Here is a 21,548-nt window from a genome sequence, read left to right as displayed (position 1 = left end):
TTGAGGAGGACTGATGAACATACAGTGTTTTACACTCACATGAAACACTAGGAGGATTTTTTTTATTATTTTAAATGAAAATGGAGCATTAAGGTGCATTCATATAGAGAAACAGGTAATTATTTAGACCAGAGGCGATCAGTCCTGGTCCTGGAGATCCACTATCATGGAGAGTTCAGATCCAACACCCCTGTGTCTGATTTTCAGATGCCTATTAATTGGATGGTGTTATATAAGGGCTGGAGCTAAACTCTGCAGGCTGGTAGATCTCCAGGAACAAGACTGGGTACCCTTAAAAGATAAGGATTATAAAAAGATTCAGTTACTTGATTTCAACAACAATGGCAATTCAAGTCATGTTAAAAACTGTACTGCTTTTCAGGTATTTTGAAATATTTCTTTAAAATAACCTATTGCTTATCATACCAATGTCAACGAGTATGAAATTTGGCAAGCATCTCCTTTTAAGATCCTGCCTTAACAGTAATTATAAATAGAGGCCATTCTAAAAACTCACTTGTCATTTGTGTTCTATCTGCTGAAAGGCAAGGCCTATGCTGGCGCCATAAGACACACAGTGCTCGGACCCCTATGATCACCACTTGTGATGTAATTTGCACAAAACAAAAACGAAGTGGTACCTGACTGTCTTGGTTGCAAACAATGGTAATTTACTACATACTAGTCTTTTGCACCCACCACTCTAAAGCTATTGAAAAGACTAACTGCTCAAGAAACTTCCATTGCACAGAAGAGGTTTCATTTAGCAGTAGCATTAAAGCACTGATTACCAGTAACTCTAGCTAAGTTAATATTATCCAGCAGCACTCCTGAATCTCTTTCAATCTACACAATTCAAGTGATTATCATAGTCACCTTTCAAATCCAGGATTTTCAATGAAATGCGTTTACCAATGATGTGACTGGAGGTGGCTAGTGTCGGGAAGGGGGCCACTTAAGGGGCCAATCAGATTTCTCCTAGGGCCATTGCCCCTATGGCCTTGCCCACAGATCCACCCTTGGCTTCATGTCAGGCCACAGTTTTCAGTTGAGGTTAGAAAACTGAGATGGTCACTGCAAAAACTGTTATGAATGTTATGGTGAGTGAGCCATTTTTGTGGATCTGGAGGAATGGTCTGAATCACTACTGGAAGTGTTTACAGCCATTCAATGATTTATAAAGATAGACAACCATTTATCCTGTTTCATTTATTTATTCTCTAACCTTCCCTGCATTAACAACAGAGTTAAGCAGTTTATCATAGATTTATACTAGATCTAGATTTATACTATACTAGATTTATACTAGATCTTTTTTGCTATTTATCCAGCTGACAACAAAGACATTTTTATGGCTGTTTTTTCTTTTTACCAAAGATGTTAATAACTCTGTAGGACACTGTATTTATGCACATTTTTTTAAAACAATATCAGGAGCCACTTCACAAGTATGTAAGTGTTCCCTCATCATCCATCAGCAATAACAATAGGCACAGCTCTCTTCACACTCTCAGTCAATGTATTCCAACCTTCCTGGCAACATTCAGTGAGACAAACTCAGACAACAGTCTCAGAATAAGCAGCACTTTGAATAAAAATGAGAAACTAAGCATAGAATAGAATAGAATAGAATAGAAACAGCAGACCAATCAAGGCAGGTAATTGTCAAACACATTAAAACACACAATCCATCACACATCAATCACAATCAACAATAGGGAGATTCCATTTGGCCGTTGGTGCACTAAAACATCACCCTGAGGAGAGAGGCCCAAACTCTTCATAAGATGGAACAAATGGCCGTAGATTGACAACTTAAGTCCCAAAAAAAGAATGACTAAAACAGCTTTATGTTGAGAACCTGCCTGAGTTCAGCAAAGCATAGCAATGAATTCATATCTTGAACACAGATTTGAAGAGGGCCATTGATAAGAACACAACCAAACAGCTGGAGACCCATAGCAAGAGACTCAAGCATAGAAGAGAGATAAGACCACATCTCAGACAGAGTATTAGGAAATTAGATTAAATTAAATGACATTAAACTAGATTAAAAGTTAGTCAAGCCTCCCTTATCTCTTGCAAAGCAACACCTCCTCCAGCTCCCTGAGCTTTGAGCTGTGCACAGATGTTTGCAAAGCTGCATCTCTGTCTCAGGAGAAGAGTGAACCTGAGAGGCTTTTCCTCTGATCTCAGAAGTCACATGACAGCACTAAAGCTCCTGCTGGACTAGAAGACCTGACGAGGCTCCTTACAGTACTGATCACTATTTCTGGAGATTACTGCATGTATTGATTAATTTAAATGGCTTAGCCCTCATGTATATTTACTGCGTTTGTGCTGATCTCTTCAATTCTGTGTGGTCACAGTGTAAGTGGACCACTAATGTGCCAATAGATCATCAGCCAACGTGAAGAAATCTATAGTAAGCAGAGGGGGTGGCTGATATTACAATATTATCATAATACATTATTTGACAATACATTTTTCTAGGCATGTTATGGGCGCCATTAGTACTTCTAGAACATTAAACAACTGTATTTTCTAGAGGAGGGTCTATTGGGGCCCTGCTTAATTGGGTGTAGTCCAGTGTAGTAGGTGAAGCGCTTATTGCACTCTTGGTTTTATTAGCATTTTTAAAACGTGACCCTTTGGGGTGCTGCATTCCAACTTATCAAACCAAACGAAATACTGTAATACTTATAATACATAGTGAATGTCAGATATCATGATATATTTTGCCATATTAGGCAGATGGCTTGAGAATCCTCAGCAGTAGCATTCAAGCTAACAGTCCTGATGTCTTCAGTTTGCCAAACGAGCAGAAACCTAAGGCTTCCCAAGCAGCAAAAGAAAATCATGTCATGTCTCCTCCTACGCGACACCAACAACATGCAAGCTACAATATTAAACCTCAAACGTGGAACAGGAACGACCCAAGCTACTATTTGAACAGAAGCACAGAAACAGGGTTTTTTTTTTCGTGTTCAGTTTGCAGCAGCACAAGTGACTAGGCCTACAGCAAAGAGAGCTCATTAATCACGGCCTATTGGAGGAGACGCAAGATCAGACTGAATCCTCTTGGGGTGGGTGCTTCAGCCTTGGGAGGAAGAGAGCTGACTAATTAACCAGAGAGAGAGAGGGAGAGCGAGAGAGAGAGAGAGAGAGAGAGAGATGAAAGAGATTAAAAAGAGATGGAAGGCAGCAAACAGCACAAATGCCAAATGTCAGTTTAGTATATCTGAATTTGAAAGACATTATTATTTTGAGGACACAGAAGGAAGCAAGATCACAGAGCCAAAACTAGAAGATCGATTCCAAAAAGTTTAACATAGCCTAAAATGTCTGGTACAAAAAAAACAAACAAAAAACAAACAAACAAACAAACAAACAAAAAACCCAAACAAAAGTCCAAACATATCTTAACACCCCAACTAATTAGTGAATTCAGCTGCTTTAAGTGCAGCCATTGCTGACACAGGTGTTCTACTGTGTACACAGCTTGTATAACCTCAGAGGAAAAGCATTGTCAGTAGAATGGGATACTCTGGAGAAGCTGCATTTGAATCTAAGGTCATTATGCCCAAAGCCAAGCACCAGCTAGAGGGGTATAAAGCCCCTCCCACCCCACAGTATTTAGCTATTGAGCAGTGGCCTGTGCTCTCTGGAGTGATGGAGCACCATTGAACACCTTTGGGATGAGTTGGATTGGCGGTTGTATTCGAAGCTAATCATCCAACATCAGTACCTGGTCTCACAATGCTCTTGTGGCTGAATACAATCAAATCCTCACAGCAATGTTCCAACATCTAGTGTAAAGCAAAGAGTAAAGGCTGTTACTGCAGCAAATGGGGACAAACTCCCTACTAATACTCTTGATTCTGAAGAATCTTTGTATGAGCAGGTGTCTACAAACTTTTGGACATAGAAGGTATTTAACAATTTATATTCCCTGATTCACTTTGAGACACATAAATAACATCCTGTTAGCCTTGCTTTGCTTGTTGGTAATCAATTCAAACTCTGTCATTTTTGAATAGTGAGCTAGCATGAGCTTAACATTCTGTACTGTAATGTTTGCAGCACATTCTTGATTGATTTTGAGAGAGAGAGAGAGAGAGAGAGAGAGAGAGAGAGAGAGAGAGAGAGAGAGAGAGACCAGTACAAGATATACAGCCAACATGAAAAAGCACTGTCATGTCTTGATTCCACACTTGTACTACAGGCTCATGTGAGTGATGGGATGCAGTAAATAATGGAAGAACTGACAATGAGTTCTAGGAAAGATAGTAAGGTCATGCACTTTCTCACTGTCCACACAAATATGCCTTGTCCTTTTAAACACACACTAGACCTGACCAAGTGTATCAAAGGCCATATTATAAAAGTGTTTGTGCTAAACACCAAATAATGACAGCGCTTAAAACAACCAGTCCTGATTAATGCCAGTGCTAATACTTTCTGCAACATCTGCTTCATCTTCATCCTGCAATACAGAAGGCCAAAAATAGCTAATTTAACAAAACCAAAAACACAAATAAAGGTGAGCTGATTTAGCAGAATAGCACTGTGTAATAAGCCTCTAGACTCCACTAGCTATAGGATAATATTACTCCTGGTACAGACACCGGAGTGCTATTCCAGTGGTGATTCTCTTCTCTCTTACTGGACGGAGAAACTCTGGCTGAAATTACTCCCATCTGACACACAGTGAGCCATTTAAGACACAGCCTCTATCTCTCTCCTTAGTTTATCCATCTCTCTTTAAATTGCACAATGTTGCACAATGTTAGTTTTAAGCTCAATGAGGCCCCCTGCTGGCCACTAGCTTTCTTCCAGACATTTGTTCCTGCTTTGGCCTCCTTCAACACACTGAGTGTATCCATCTACTAAGTAGATGCTCACTCTTCATGACTAATTACATCTTAACCATTTCATTATGTAGAAATTTTGAAAAATCCCCTTTTAAGTCCTTGGGCTAAGGAAACACCTTTCTTCTCTATGCTGGTCAGAAGAACACTGGAGGTTTCTTGACACAGGCTTGTAAGGAAAACTCAAAACAAAATAAGGTGCATTTTTGCACAATACCAAAAAGGAAATAAGCACTGAAGATAGGATGATGAGGTTTTTTAATGTAATAACATTATATTGTTACTGATAGCATGCGACTCTAGTCTGCTACAGACACATCAGATATAAATGGTAAATTATCAGAAGAGACAAGTTTTTTTTCTCTCACTGATACCATGACTGTAACTCAGAGAAACATGTGCTTACTCTCCAGGCTTCCAAATCCCACAACAGTGGGAAATAAACTTCGTAATAAAAAAGACTCAGTATGAGTTTATCTTATTCCATAAGCATCTGTTTGCATTTGTACAGGGGCAGCAGGTCAGGAGAAGGTGACATGTCCAGCTGAACAGTAGTATCCTGTACAATCAGAGGAGAACCTCTGAGATAACTGCACAGAGTCCAACTTGCACGCTCCAAAATAAAATTCTCCAAACATCTGTGAGTGAGACATAGAGAGAGAGAGAGAGAGAGAGAGAGAGGAGAGAAAGAGAAAGAGAAAGAGAAAGAGAGAAAGCAAGAGAGAGAGATCAAGTATCACATTAAAACCAGGGACATAGGATGATAGAACATTTACTCACTAACAAACTCTGGCAACATGCAAGAATGTCTGCTGTGAATACTGGGCAGAACTTCTGTATCATGTAAGACAACAGATACAGCTTACTGCTTATACACAAACTCATATCTCAAAAATAAAGGATCAGTTTCAGGGTCCTGTACACACACACACACACACACACACAAAAAAAATGAATGCATGTTTGTGTTCTCTTTCCATGAATTTATACAAATTCCTCCCTCCAAAATCTGATTTAACTAGTCAAGTGATATTGACTAAATTCAATCTACTTTTATTCACCCTACAGTGCAAAGTGGATCTGAGAAAACTTAATTACAGGTTTCTGGAAAGGACGTCATACATCAAATTTTTAATAACTACGAACTGTGAGAGCACTGAATGGTAGTTTAACACTATGTGCTTGTTGAGCCCCGCAAAAAACAACTTGTAATTCTTTTATCGCCAGCAGGGGGCATTAGATGCAAATTAACCTGAAGTGTTTATCAGGAAGGTATTGCTAGTGACATTTTTCACCTAAAAGTACTGTAATACGCTTTTCAGTATGGAAAGGGAATAAAAGGTTAGAAGGCTGCTCTCAGTTTTAAGTGATCAGAATCTATAAAGTACACCAACCTGCAGAATTAAGTTGACTCTTATCTATCACACCACTGTATCTAACTAATCACTTTCTTCATAAGCTTCAGAATATTCAAGACAAGTCACGATAAAAAACGAGCACACTCAGTCAGCCTTGTTTAAACAGATTATGGTGACGCAGACAGCAAATATCAAACAGACAGAAAACGCCAGCTTTCTCTGTATGAGTGAGAGTGGACACTGCAGCATAATGCCTCTTGCTCAGTGAACAGTGTGCTCCTTTTATCTACAGTTATACTACACATTAAAGGCTTACACTGGCTGTGTAAAAACAGAAACTATATTTTTGGTGTTGTCTTGTTATACAGGTTAAAATCATGCAATCAAGTTTTTACAATATTTTGTTGTTTATTAAAGCAGGATAAGGAGGCTTACATAATCATGTAATCTGCCAGCTATGTTGACAATTAATTGAGTGACAGAGTTTTTAAAAAAAAGGTCAAACAACAAAAAATAGACTTGAATGAATAACAAACTATACATGGCCCTTTAAAAAAAATCTTTATTGGACAAACAAACAAGGACGCCTTTAAATTGCACTTAAGATACTGATATTTGATTCTCAACTACCTGCCAATAACAAGTCCCAATACTAAAAATCCCAAAGACTAGATAGTGGCCTAGAAATTCTGATATTTATACCATGCCACTTTTTTTAAATATTGTATTTTGGTAAAAGTAGAGTTCTGCGTTACAAATAAAACATATTGAGCATGAATGAAATGCATTTACCAGTTGGACAACCTCATATTTGAAGCTATGAAAAGTCACTGAGCTTTTCGACATGGTTTATCTTTAAATGCTTATTTAAATTTGATGTATTGAAAATCTTGCCAGTCATGCCTGATTCCAGATATTGCAATGAGAGTTTTTACTATTGCTTGTCTCAAGCATGAAATAATTCCACATCACTGACATGTTTGCCTTAGCTTCATCTACTGGCGCTCATGCAAGCATCAGTAGCTGGTGAGCATGACAGAAATTGCTTAGTATCAGTATTCTCAATTGCTGATACTGATACTGTATTTAAATGCCAATATCCGGGCCAATACAGATATGGTAAAGGTACAACACTGGGAGAAAAATTCATATAAATCTGTGTGCCTATTAGTCTCGGTTTCTCAGAATGTAAAATAAGCATTTTCATTACGCCAACTGCCAACTAATCACTGCTGATTCATTGAGAAGGAAATTTTAATCAATGTATCTTTTTTTAATTGGGTTTAACTAATTTATTTTGACAGCCATACTATTATTTGAGGGGAAAAGTTTAGCTATCAGTTCTCACCTCCAAAATATTTCTGGCATCAAAAGCTTCTCGATCCTTCATATTCTGCCTTCCTGGGCCTCCTTTATCCTCCACTGAGAAACAGAAAGACAAGCATCAGAGAACAGCAGAAACACATACTTCTGTTAAAGCATGTCACATTTCACATCGCTCCATAACCAAATAAACACATTTCTCTCTGTTTGTGTGTAATGTGTGGCACTGGAAGGCTTGGGAAGGTGAATGGATAACTGGGGTTATTGAGCTCTGTCAAACTGAAAACAGCACTGTTTCTCCTTAATGTCAACACAGATGCAGCCACCACAACAACAAATGAACAAAGCAAGCCTCTTGTTGAAACGGAGCCCTACGTCGCAGCCGGTAAACACGACCTGGCTTCCTTTAGAAAGCAACGTGGCTGTTAGAGCGCTACTGCGGCGCTGGCCACCTTCCACTCACAGCAGCTCAATGAGTTCTTTGTTACCGGAGCTGAAAAACACCCTGCACTGCTCACAAAAACACTTACTCACTCACTAACACACACACATACTCTCACCAAGCCAGCAGAATCAGGCAGGATTGCAGGCAAGAGCTCAGTATCACCACTGCAGCCACTGATACAGTCATAATTTTAAAGAATGTGGCTTTGCTGTCACTGCAGGTTACCTCTTCACTGTGGCATTTGGGTGACAGCTATTAGATTTAGGACTGCTGACAGCTCTTAAGTGCAGAGTGAGGTCACATATAGCTTCGTTGTTTTACTGCTGGATTCAACAAACCTGCTACAAAGGCAATTATTTCTTTAAAAAATAGACAGCCTTTTAAGCTCTCAAAACATGCCAGCTTAGTTTTAAACCAAGCTAATTAAAGTGGATGTATGAGTTTTAGGATGGCTATATGAGATTAGCTGGTGTGATTTACAGGTTGTGTAATGTAGGGAATATCTGGCAGCGAAGAGGAACACACTGTCCATCCACCATGACCACACACATCTAATATCAGCTGCTTGTGAAAAAAACAAGTGGCCAACTCCAAGTCTATTGAGGTCCTGTCTGCTCGGTCAGGAAAACTTGCTGTGCTCCTTCAGCAACACCTTTAAAGTGCTCAGATCATGAACAAGTTTCAAAAATATTAATTTAATAACACAGTTTGATGTAGTAAGTAAAATATATGAATTCTGTCAGTTTGAAATCATTATTCGTTCCTCAACTATATAATGGTCCTTTCAGAAATATTGGCCTTATGCCAAATAGGGCTATTTAGACTCAGCCTTCCTTGTTACAACACAAGTGCTTGGTTAAAAGACGTTAATTCCCCAAAATCACTTTAATTAGAAACCCATGGAATTAGGATGCTATCATGATCGTGGTTCTCTACATTTAACAACTCTAAATTTCACTTAAGTACTAAATGAAAACTACTTGTTTCAAAATATTATTCAATTTTGTTGTTGTTCTATTTGTTTTGGATATAAATTGATACATATGTATTAAAATAATATTTATACTTGTCTTAGTAACAACTTTGAAACTTTTAAGCATAAGCCTTACATAAAAATACCTTCAGGAAACTCAAGCATACAATCAAGTGTGGTAGTGTATATCTGCCTATTCAACCTATAGCAATTTAGCTCCGTCCATTCACAATGATGTTATAAAGAGTGTTCCAGCACAGACTGCTTTTTGATGGAGGCGCAATAACAGAGCAGCCTATCAAACGAGGTCTTTTACATATCAGTGTCAAAGGCATAGCTACAAACAGCATGTTTAACTGTAAGAAATAAAGACAGTTCGGAAAATGGTTATGTAGAAATTAAAATTGTTTGGTTATGATACATGAAACCTCAAAAATGTGACGTGGACATCAAGACGGATGAAGGCCTTACTAATGTCTTCACTGAAGTAGTGATCTAGCTCTATCTTTCCATGTACTGACATTAGTGCCACAGGTGCAATAAAAAATGTAAATGCAGCTATAAAAACTCCAGTGAGGTTGATTTTGACATTCCATGCACTGCAGAGACAAAGATCACAAAAACTCTGAACAGATAACTAATCTTGAGTTATATCATGCATGTGTGCCCTACTTTGGTGTGCCCTTGAAAGGAATGCCAAGTACCAGTGAAGGAACACTGAGAACATATTCTGATTCACAAACAGAACATGCGGTACGCTGTGGTGAAGGACAAACACTCTGATGATTAGACATGCTGAGTTAATGTGGGTATCGTGCACACATACCTGAAGGATCCTTTCTGAACAGTGTGTTCATGACAGTGGCGTGAAGCTTCACTCTGTCCCACTCTTTCACCATCAGCCCTGCTGCTACAAAACTCTCCACCAGCCTGTCTGCTATCTGCTGCAATCTGTACACACAGATTCATGAATGTACATGCAAGCAGCTATGTGTATATCAGAAATGCACAATCGAAACTGGCAAAGATCGGAATCAGCAGGTTTTTGCAAAAAAACACAAAATTGGATATTGGTCAGTTTATTGCTTTTATTTTGGCAGATCTGTGTTTCAGTTTTATGATGTAAATAATGTGGGGCCGGTATGTGCACTCACACTGTATCTGAATGCTGCTGCTACACCTGTACCAGAATGTTGAAGCATAATTATGTATGACTCATTTTGCTAAATAACCTGTTTCCAAATACTTTTGATGTAGCACTTTATTAGATTCATGTTAATTAAAGCAAATTATTTAAAATTGAAAAATATAAATATAAATAATTGCATACTTTATATTGCATGCTTGTCTAATGAATTTTATGCATTCATTTGTGCCCACAGTGTTAACTTAAAATAAAAAAAAAGGCTAATAAAAATCAATTGTGGATTGTGGATGGCCGATTACTGGAATCGTCTATAAACATTTATGATCAGTGCGTCCCTAGCATAACTGTTACATACATAACTGTTTTTCCTAGAATTACATACATAGTAATATACATAGCAAATAATATACATAGTAATATACATTTTGGTCAAATGTATATATTTCATTGATGCTAAAAATTAAAAACACATATTTAACTCTCATTTATTTTTCTGCTCGCGCAGACAGTTCTAATGGCATGATCAACAGCTATGTTTCCATCGATGCAAACTGCAATCAATAAAATGAAAAAGTGCAAAAAATGTTTGCGGTTTTGCTGCCCAGCTGCGTGTTTCCCTCAAACTGACCTTTAGCGATAAAAATTATTTACCTAATGATGTCATTTCCTGCAAAAAACTGACCGCATAAGTTTAGGCTTAAGTTATGTTTGACATGTTTCCTCTCTAATGTTATATATGCAGCAATTTGTGTACCTTTGGTTTCCTTGACATCCCTAAAACCAGCATTCCCTTTAAAAACACTGTCATCTCCTCCTCTATTTAGCTATAAGTCTGCGCCATGCTGTTTGTGTTTGTTTATGTTTGTTGTAAAAGGCACATGAGGGACACATGATGCTAAATCTATGTGTAAATGTGTTACTCCCCCCCCCCAAAGAAGTGCCCAACGTAGGTTTTCATAGCATTTGATGTCAACAAATTTATCCACTAAATTTCTTTAAAACATCTTTTGTAAAAAAAAAAACATTGGATGGAAACATAGCTATAGTGAAGTTTACCAGTGAAAAAGAAGAATGTGATACAAAAAAAAACTCCTCCACTAAAGTTTTTTTTTTAAAGACTTACCAGTTATTTGTTAGTTGTTAGCCTCTTTTCACAGCATAGTAAAGCATTAGAAGCAGCATTTGGAGACTTATGTAATTAACTGGCTATGTTTCTTACCTATCAGAGGCGTCCTGAGTGATGACCTTAGCGTACAAGACATCCACCATGGAGGGGTCATCGTTCATGTACTCAATCCCTCTTACCTCCAGAGCTAAGGGCTTCCCTTCTGTTACATCCCTGCACAAACACAGCACAAAAAGATGATTAATGTTTTTATAAAAAGATATTTTGCATCAACAAACACATTATATAGTCAAAAGTATTCAGATATCCCATCTAATTAAGAAATTCAGCTACTTTAACCTGCGACCTTTGCTGATGCAGGCATTCAACTGTGCATACATAGCTGGTATAACCTCTATTGAAAAACATCACCAATACCCTGTAGCAGCCACACGTGAGCCTAAGGTCACCATGCCAAATGACAAAATTGAATGCTTTTGTGGCTGAATGCAATCAAATCCTCACAACAATGTTGTAACATTTAGTGTAAAGCCCTCTCAGACGAGTAGAGGCTGTTACTACAGCAAAGCGAGAAACAAACTCCTTATTGACACCCTTGATTCTAAGTGAAAATAAGTTGACACACTTTCTACAGGGAACAAACTTAAATATGACACTGCAAATTTTAGAGAACAATGTCTATTTATTTGAGGTTAATTTATCATACAAAATAACATAAATACAAAATGTTTCATAACTTTTAATTTCATGTTTTATTTTTACCCAATATGTTAAATTCACCAAATCAACAGTAGTGCACTAAAAGTAGTGCAGAAGTGTGTTCTCTGTAGAGGAGGTGTATTTAAAATTCACAAATCCAAAAATCATTTGACCAGGGGTCCCCAAACTTTGTCATGGTCAGTTTCCTGGACAGTGATTAGGTTTTACCTGTTTCAGTGGAGAATCTCCTTTCAGGATGCTGTTTAGTAGGCCTTATCCCTGTCTGGAAAGCTTACCAATAGTGTATTAATTCTTACACATAACCTTAGAAATATTAACTTCCTACACCTGAGCTTTCAAGGCTATCAGTTATGACATGACACTGATTTTTTTTTTAGCAGGGCTTCAGTCTTATCACTTACAACATCGAAATATCAAAAATGGCAATGTTAGATAGTGAAAAACTATTTTCATCACTGAATATTAACACACAAACCCAATTATCCCTCTGCAAGTGATCATGTAAATAATGCAAGTAAATTACTGGTAGGAGGAAATTCTCATCCCAGCACAGATGCCAACCACTCTCTATGTGGACAGATTAAGGCATAATTACAAATGTTTCATTCTTTTATAACAGAGCTGTCTAAAATCTGTCAAGTAAATATTAAAGAGGTCCAGATGTGAAAAAATATGTAATTCTTTTCTAACACAAGAAGAGAATTCCCCACTGACAGTGTAACTTGGCTCACAACTAGACACAGTCAATGTTTATGAAACCAGACTGTGTCTCAGACACTCACCTGATAAAGCCCTGACACTGCTGCAGCAGCTCACATGCTCGCATCACTTCCTGTTCATTCAGCAGGGCAATAGTTCCTATGGTGAGGTGCAGTTTAGCTGGGTTTTGAAAGATGCTCTCATCCACTCCCAAATCCTGCAGAGAACATACAGATGCACCAAGTGAAAAAAGCTCACACTAGCGATAAAAGAGGAACATGCACATTTCAAAAAAACAGTCTTTAAAATTCATATAACATACATTCAGAATGACCTTTAACTCATGGTCTTGTCTGAAGTCTGTTAGCAAAAAGATAACAGTAATATTTTTTGTTTTGTACAAACAATACACTTCTTCACAGCATGTTCTGCTGGTGTTTTGTATGCTCTGACAAAGGAGCAGCATTATACTAAGGCCTTTTCACCATATTCCAGTTCCTCATGTACATGTTGGAAGCACATACTCTATAGTCACTACATGAGGTATAATATTAATTCTAATTAATAAATAAATAAATTAACTACAATATTAATATCATTCCTCTTCAGAAAACACACTTCTATTCATTTAATGCAATTTATCTGCAGAATTTAACATATTGTTTATATTTGTATACAATATATAAAATACATTGTACATATTACGTATTGTTTGTAACACTGTTATATTTAGCATAGTTTGCATTTTATTTTTTTCCAATATGTTAAACCCAACAAATACATAGAAACTGTGCACTACAATTTGCAGGAGGAAAAAAGGACAACACTGTTGAAAATGTAGGCTATAATTAAAACCGAAGTTTTTGCAATTTGAAAATTGCACCCTTTCAAACTGCAATTTTGATTTGGAAATGATAAATTAATAAATAATTAACCGATTCATCTTTTAGCCCTAGATGTAACGATTCACAAAATTCATAATTATTTAATACAATACAGTGGTGTCTCCATTCAATACCTTTTTCGATACAACAAATAAACAGTGGCTGAAAATGTGTCCTTACGCAAATGTGTCCCAATTTAACACTCCAGCCACAAGCTAATATGTTAGCCCAAAGCTAATACACTAGACACAAGCTGGTCATGATACAGTGATAAGATACAATTCAATATGCTGTGATATAATTCAATACAATATAATGCTGTATTGTTATAACCCTATTGTGAGCGCATATTCTATATTCAGCATGATATTAATTCATCAGTAAAATCTGAATAATAATTTGTGATACCACTGTTCAAAATTTTACCACAGCTTTCTTAAGTAGAGTCTGCCGGCCCACCTGAGAACAGTGCTCCAGTACTTCCTCCTTAAAGCGCTGGAACCCCTCCTGGACCTGGGGGTGGTTAAGCGCGAAGGACAGGAAATGGGTGAATGGTTGCTTCCTGCGGAAACTCTCTATCAAAACCTCTACACGAGTAACGGCTGATGCCACTGCAGACTTCTGAGGTCCTGTGATCACTGCAAAACCACAGAAAACACAGATGCACCTCCGTCTGTGCACACAGAACAAGAAGAGAACATACTGTACAAACCACTAACCAGATGTTCTTCACCACATGACAGTACAACACTCAAATATAACCGCACTGCTGCGTATGTGCAAACATCGAAATGAACATTGTGTGATGACAACAAGCCGAGTCCGGATGTATTTCTCCATGCTACATCTTGTTATGAACCTGAAAAGATTAATTTTAAATTTTAGCTTTAATGGAAGAATAAAACAGCACACAAAAATCTCTGACCTATCTGTCCCTCCACTCCTTGTTTGGGAATACTGATTGAAGTTTTGGTTTCTGATTCAAGCCGTTTCCGCGTCTCTCCTTTCTTTCCAATGATGTACCTTTGAAAATAGGAAATCAATGTGCAGAATAAATCATCTAAATGTGTGATACACCTGTCATTATGAAGAATGAACAAATTGTTCATTGGTAAAAATTGGAGACATTTCAACATGACATTAAAACACAGTCAATATTTACTGACTTGTAAAGAACACTTGGGACATCTATGGCACAACGAAAACCCTTTTCGGTCTGTTCAATATTAACACCGTCACAAGGTTCATCCATGCACTGATCTGCGACTGTAAAAACAGAAGAATCAGGATTAAGGTGCACCACTTGAAACAATGTTGTGCAAAGACTAATAGTTGTTGTAATGTAGCCATTTTGGGGGCTAGCAAACCTGGTCCAGAGTATGAGAAATCCTCCTCCTCTTCATCTTCATAATGTTCCTCTTTAACAGGATTTTTCCTGTAAATTCTCCCATTGATGTTAATAAGTGCAGGCCGCAAAATATCCATAATTATCTAGATCTCTTGAAAGAGAATAAAAGTCAATATAACATTATGTTAGTAATTATTCTCAACAACCTTGAACATAAATATTGGATAAATGGGAAAAGCACCATCAGCAGATACTTCCAAGTAGTATTAAGTCAAGTTTGGGAGATCTTGAACCACTCGTTAAGTTTAAGTATGAAGGGCAAATCAAGGACTCTCTTCAAGCCCCATCATATACATTTCATGCTGATTTTGAGGGATGTTGATCATCACTAACTTTCTAGAAGGTTTAGTTACAGCCAAGATTCAGCTGTCAAGCAGGTGCCACAAGGCTAAAGATCTGCAATTTGACACTTGTTGGAACTCATTTATTCACCGATTATTAAACAAGAGTTCAACTTTTTTTTAAAAGGTTCTACAAAATTATATCACTAAAATGTAGACAAAGTCATTCAGAGTGATCCGATGTGTAGCTCCATTCTAGAGAAACTCACCAATTCATAATTGTTTACAACATTAATGATGAGAACTAGACACCCAAAGTGTTTAATGCCTCAAAAATCTACCTCACAGAAAGTCACTACATGAAATGGTTAAGAATATCTTGCCTGATGCCCGAGACAGTGTTTTATTATAGTTCTATGCTTTTGGCCCAAAATGTATTTCTAATGTACATACAGGGCAGGTACATGCAGTGTTATCACTATTTTACTGTTATTGATATTACATATAGAAACATGTTCCGTGTTAAATGTTAAGTGGCTAATGTTTAAATATTTAGTGGGTAAATATTCTCTTAAAAATGTAAAAGTAACTGTATTCTGAATACTGTCTTTTCAAAATGTAACTTAAACTGAACACAGATACTTAGTGTCTGTATTCTGAATATGTTTTCCCAATAATTGTATTCTGTTACATCCCAACCCCGCTGACAGCTAAACAGCTGCAAACCACCAGTGATGCACCACCATCTCTGTAGGTAAAATGATGTACCCCATGATATGAATCCCTCTTTAGGCTCTCTACACACCTGGGATGTAAAGTTACATTACCAAAGCGTTTTTGGTCACATCTGATCGTAACAGCCTGTTCCTTCCACAGCTCCAATAACATAAACATTAGATTCTGCTGGTGTCTTGTGTCTTAAGTGACAACCAGGAATAAAGTGTCCACAGGTGTTAAAAAGCGTTTCTGTCCATGTAGCTAGTGGCTGTAAACGACTTCAAACGTCGTGACTTAGTAGCTGTAGTTCTCTCTGAATATCAGTTACTGAAACACAGCACCAGAACTCTGGCTAATATATCAGAACCACAGCCGAAGCAGGCGCACAACGCAGCCGTGCCAACATTTAAGCCACAGTAACATCGAGCTCTGCATGTTTTAAGTAAAGTAAGTTTAGGTAAACACGGTTTAGGCAACGCAAACGAGAAATACAACTTTAAACGTTAACGTTAAATACCTTCCGCAAGTTCACGACTGGAGCTGCTACGTCCGTTTGTTTACCGGATGTCCTCCACATCAGTAGATGGCGCTGAGTGGCTGAGTGTCTATTTTTAAAGAGCGTACTGAAATCATACGAGGTGAAGGACCAGCAGTTCGCAGCTGATAAGGTACAGTTTTAAAAATATACCGCCTAATATTTTAATGACATGCTTCTTATTGTTGTCTGTGGGTGAGCGGTGGTCCGATGTCTCATAAATAGAGAGCGAGTAATGATAAAATCAGCTGTAAAGTGGTGCTCTGGCCTGATTAGCTTTAGCTGCGTGCTTAGCTTGTCACAAAAGAGTTAAGCTAGCTAGGTAAGCAAATATATTCCCACCTGAGCAGCCCATTCTGATGAAGATTTGAGTCGAAATGTTAGTGAACTGCAGCAGATTTGTTTCCTGTTGCGGTAGTAACGTTTCTGAGTGGTAAAGGACCCGCTATGGTTACACTATATTTGCCAAAGTTTGTAAATAACACTTTAGTTAACGAATGTTGCTACTTTAAGGTGCACCCGTTGCTAACACAGGCGTTTAACTGCGTGTATAATCGCTGTAAAAATGAATGTGATGTAAATATTGTTTTTAAAAGTTAAAAAAAAGTTATTTAAAGTTTTCGTGACAAATTACATCACTATAGCAATATGCCTTTTTGAGTATATCGTTGATAACGTCAGTACTTAAAATTCACGTCCCAATAGCATATTTGATTAAAAAGAGAGCCTAATTAGACGTGTTTAATTAGATTTAGTGTAGTGCGTGAAATGCTATGTAAATAATTTGATTCAGAATTTGTGATGAGATTTTAAAAATGTGTCACTATTTATTCTGTTCTAACTTATCAGATGTACGAAAAAGAAATATTGTGACATATCTTGTATCGTTAAAAAAACCTCTCGAAGTATTGTGATATTATATCTTGCCGTATTGCCCACCTCTACTCCGGAGCAGTCGCTTGAGGGATGCAAGACCCCCCAGCATTTGGCTGTGGGACGGTGCATCTGTGAGTACCTTTAGAATGGGCTGGAGTGGCATTTGTGATCCAGAGCTAATCATCCAACAACACTACCTGATCTCACTAATGTTCTTGTGGCTAAATGCAATCAAATCCTCATAACAACATTCTGGCATCTAGTGTAAAGCCGTCCCAGATGAGTAGAGGCTATTACTGCTGTAATGGGGTGGGCAACTAGATGTTTACAAATTGTTGCAAAACATGAACTGTCTGTGCAAGTACACCATGTCGTGCCAGTAAGAGTCTCTGGGCAATACTCCTGACACTCCATATGTCTGCCTCTGTAACATGAGTAAATTGTAAGTCGCTCTGGATAAGAGCATCTGCCAAATGCATAAATGTATATGACAAACTAATGTGAACATTGTTTTAAAGCTCCTGTGTGCAGACACAGCTCAAGGCCAAATGGCCGCCTCATCTTCATCCTCCTCAGCAGGAGGCGTGAGCGGCAGCTCTGTTACCGGATCTGGCTTCAGCGCCTCAGAGCTCATTCCTCCAAGAAAAGTCCTCTACACGTACCCTAAAGGAGCCGGAGAGATGATGGAAGGTCTGTAAAATGTCACTTCTGTTGTATTTTGTTCTAATCAGAGAACTGAGACACACCAACACCTCAGGACAGGAATGATAAACGGTCACTGAATTGAGATGACCAATGTGAGTTCTTAACGTAAATTGGATAGAGGAGTCCAAAGCCATCCTTCAGTTGCTTTCAGTGAAATAATGACTCTTCACAGATATACTTACATAATTATACTAATATCCAATGTGCTTGTGAAGGTAGTAATGAAGTTACATTTTCAGACAGTAAGTCATTGATAAACTGCAGTAGTAATTCTTAAAATATATTATGAAAATATCCACTCCATTATATAAAAGGGTATTGCAAGGTCTGGGCTGACGGAAGTGTCACTGGGCGCCTAAATAGCTGCTGTCCTTTTGTTTTTGACTCCATTATGCGTCCGGGCGTCTGGGTCATTTGCCCACATGGGGACGTGCATTTCCACCAGCCTGCACCCTGCTTTGCGTGCCCACAGACGGACGGCTCTTGCCAGCCTTTGGCCTCCAGAAAGAACAGGAGCCATTAATGAGGATTTAAACCCATCTGTCCCCTAGTCCCAGTTCCGCCACCCCATTCAGCACATGCTCCAGTTAATGTGCTTAGCTGAGTGTGGGCTTGGAAACAGTGGGGGGTACACACAAAGAGAACACAGCAGAGAGACAAATAATGATCGATCACTACTTTTGTTGGACGTTGTCATGTTTTGTTGGCTGTTTGAGATGTTGAATGACTTATGTTTGATGGCTGGTGCTGTTTGGCCCGTCTCCACACTTTCCTGTCTGATTTTGGCACTGATTTCCGTTCAGTGATTGTTAGGTAATGTTTTTCCACTGTTTTTCATTGATAATTAAGCTGTTTTTGAGTGCAATAACACATCCTACCCATCCCAGTATGCAAACACAGGCTATTAGAGCACATACAGAGTCCTTTCAGATTATCTGTTCTATGTACAGTGTGTTCTTTAAGTGTGTATTTTACATCGATGTCTGCTATAAATCATAAAGTTTTGCTCTTTACTTTTCAGATGGCTCAGACAGATTTCTGTGTGAATCGGTATTCAGTTACCAAGTGGCATCAACTTTAAAACAAGTGAAGCATGGTAAGAGACACTGTTTCTCTGCATTTTCAAACACCTATAATATTTTTAAGAACTTTAAATAGATTTTCTGATTATTATGCCATTATTGACATTGCAAATGCCACCTTTGGGACTAACGGATTCCTCATTTTGATCATACTTGGTCAGTGTGTGCTGATGAGTAAGGCTACACTGCTATGAAGAAGTTTTTGCCCCTCCTGATTTCTTCTGTTTTTGCATATTTGTCACACTTACAGGCTTCAGATCTTCACGAAGATTTTAATATAAGACTAAGACAACCTGAACACACACAAATACAGTTTTTAAATGATAGTTTTATTCATTGAAGGAAAAAGTTATCCAACACCAGTTGGGAAAAAAGTAATTGCCCCCTTAGTTATTCAGTCATCCAAATGAACTACATATAGTAGATGATTGGGATCAATCAAACTAGATATGCCCAGGTTTGATTACGATTCTCGATATGATTCTCACACCTCTTTTATTTATATATTTCTTTAAAATATATCTATAGTTGAAACATCAGTCTGGAAATAGTTACAAAGGCATTTCTAAGGCTCTGGGACTCCATCAAACCACAGTAAGAGCCATTATCTCCAAACGGAGAAAACTTGGAACAGTAGCAGATCTTCACAGAAATGGCCAGCCTACCAAATGTCCTCCAAGAGGAAGGTGACAACCAGGAAGTCACAAATGAAACCAGACAAACATCTAAGATACTGCAGGCCTCACTCACCTCAGATAAGCTCAGCATTCATGATTTCACCGTTAGAAAGAGACTGGGCAAAAATGGTATCCATGGTAGTGCAGCAAAGAGAAAGCCACTCTTAAACAAGAGAAACATGACGCCTCGTCTCACATTTCATAAAAAAACATCTTGGTGACCCCCAGGCTTTTTATAATTGTGTTCTCTGGACTGATGAGTCAAAAATAGAACTTTCCTGGAGGATGTTTGGCCATCAGTCTGTGATCTGAAGCTCGAGTGCAATTGGTTTATGCAGCAACACAACGATCTGAAGCACAAGAGCAAGTCCACCTCTGAAATGGCCCAAAAGAAACAAAATTAGGGTTTGGAGTGGCCTAGTCAAAAGTCCTGATTCAAACACCACTGAGATTAAGTGGCAGGACCTTAAATGGGTGATTCATGCTTGAAAGCCCTCCAGTGTGGCTGAATTAAAGCAGTTCTGCAAAGAAGAGTGGTCCAAAAATCTTTCACAGTGATGTGAAAGAATGATCTCTAGTTAGGAAGCGTTCTGTTGCAGTTGTTGCTGCCTAAAGGTGGCACAGCCAGTTAAGTTTAGTGGGGCAATTACTTCTTCACATGGCATGACAAGACTTCCATAAATGAAAGGATCATTTAAAAAACTGTGCTTTGTGTACTCAGGTTGCCTTTGTCTTGTATTACTTTTTGTATGATGATCTGAAACCATTTAGTGTGACAAATATACAAAAATAGAGGAAATCAGGAAATACTTTTTCACAGCACTGTAACTGAGAAACAACATTGTTACTGTAAGCTGCTTTATGAATTCTGAATAAGCTGTGCTCTCATGCTTTTTCAGATCAGCAAGTATCTCGTATGGAGAAACTGGCCAGCCTGGTGGAGGAGTTGGAAGCCGACGAGTGGAAATATAAACCTATTGAACAGTTACTTGGCTTCACTACTTCATAACTAAATGCATATCCAAGCTTGTGTGAATTTGTCTGTTGTATTTTTATTTAATTTTTTTTTTACTTAAGCAAATTCAGAAAGCTTTTCATACCTTGTGTTTATACACATTTTTCACTTTTCAATTCAACATAGTACTGTAGCTATGCTGTGTATAACTATGGTCTTAAATTACACAGACAAATTTTTAATACAGTAAATGTAATTATGGAAATAAAGTTTTAATCTAACTTATATGATCAAAATGAGATCTGAGAGAAAAGTTATTCCATTGGTGTTTTCGAGGGGTGGGAAATACTTGAATAATGGTATTTTATCACTGTATGTATCACAAGTGTTATTTTAGAAGATTAGAACTTTAAGTATTATTGAAACTGAATACTTTTAGTTTTACATAATTACATTTCCAAGAAAAAAAACCCTACATACTTTTTTGCTCCTTACATTTTAACATAGACCTTCAAAGTACTTGTTACAAATGACAAAGGCCAGGCAGTTTCCCTCTTTACATCTTGCTAATCAGTCAGGTTTTTGCACATTTTAATTCATTGGGCCTCATTCACCAATATCTTCCTATGTTTTTTTTATTTGTTTTTGAAAAATAAAAAGTCTATGTCAGATTCATGATATGTTCTTAAACCTCAGAATTGTTGGCACCTATATGCTCTTAAGTGTGCGTAGATTCTGTTCTTACCTAAGAACAAATATCAAATAA

At 37.8% G+C, this 21,548-nt stretch overlaps 2 protein-coding genes across 2 annotated transcripts; one reads left to right on the top strand and one right to left on the bottom strand.

The window, feature by feature from the left end:
* Positions 1 to 5,097: 5,097 nt before the first annotated feature.
* ascc1 (activating signal cointegrator 1 complex subunit 1) lies at positions 5,098 to 17,886 on the bottom strand. Its single transcript, XM_036572458.1, has 10 exons — positions 16,470 to 17,886; positions 14,914 to 15,045; positions 14,713 to 14,812; positions 14,472 to 14,569; positions 14,006 to 14,184; positions 12,746 to 12,879; positions 11,337 to 11,456; positions 9,797 to 9,921; positions 7,578 to 7,651; positions 5,098 to 5,509 (listed from the first exon to the last, which is right to left on the bottom strand). Exons 2-10 carry the CDS (start codon positions 15,029 to 15,031, stop codon positions 5,393 to 5,395), a joined length of 1,065 nt encoding a protein of 354 aa, XP_036428351.1. The 5' UTR covers positions 15,032 to 15,045; positions 16,470 to 17,886; the 3' UTR covers positions 5,098 to 5,392.
* On the top strand, positions 16,312 to 21,078 carry anapc16 (anaphase promoting complex subunit 16). Its single transcript, XM_036572459.1, has 4 exons — positions 16,312 to 16,620; positions 17,882 to 18,053; positions 19,090 to 19,164; positions 20,727 to 21,078. Exons 2-4 carry the CDS (start codon positions 17,912 to 17,914, stop codon positions 20,834 to 20,836), a joined length of 327 nt encoding a protein of 108 aa, XP_036428352.1. The 5' UTR covers positions 16,312 to 16,620; positions 17,882 to 17,911; the 3' UTR covers positions 20,837 to 21,078.
* Positions 21,079 to 21,548: the final 470 nt, after the last annotated feature.

This window comes from Colossoma macropomum, unplaced genomic scaffold (genome assembly GCF_904425465.1).
Source record: "Colossoma macropomum unplaced genomic scaffold, Colossoma_macropomum, whole genome shotgun sequence".
In the NCBI taxonomy this organism is placed as follows: domain Eukaryota; kingdom Metazoa; phylum Chordata; class Actinopteri; order Characiformes; family Serrasalmidae; genus Colossoma; species Colossoma macropomum.
Note: the sequence above shows the minus strand (reverse complement) of the source record. Positions and strands in the feature narration are given on the sequence as shown.

Bases quoted from the DNA above. Each gene is read 5' to 3' on its own strand.
- ascc1 (XM_036572458.1), bottom strand. From the start codon at position 15,031: ATGGATATTTTGCGGCCTGCACTTATTAACATCAATGGGAGAATTTAC. The intron at 14,570-14,712 runs GTCAGTAAATAT...CTATTTTCAAAG, and splicing joins GTCCCAAGTGTTCTTTACAA to GTACATCATTGGAAAGAAAG. The intron at 11,457-12,745 runs GTGAGTGTCTGA...GTGTTTGTGCAG, and splicing joins CAGTGTCAGGGCTTTATCAG to GGATGTAACAGAAGGGAAGC.
- anapc16 (XM_036572459.1), top strand. From the start codon at position 17,912: ATGGCCGCCTCATCTTCATCCTCCTCAGCAGGAGGCGTGAGCGGCAGC. The intron at 18,054-19,089 runs GTCTGTAAAATG...TTTACTTTTCAG, and splicing joins AGCCGGAGAGATGATGGAAG to ATGGCTCAGACAGATTTCTG. The intron at 19,165-20,726 runs GTAAGAGACACT...ATGCTTTTTCAG, and splicing joins TTTAAAACAAGTGAAGCATG to ATCAGCAAGTATCTCGTATG.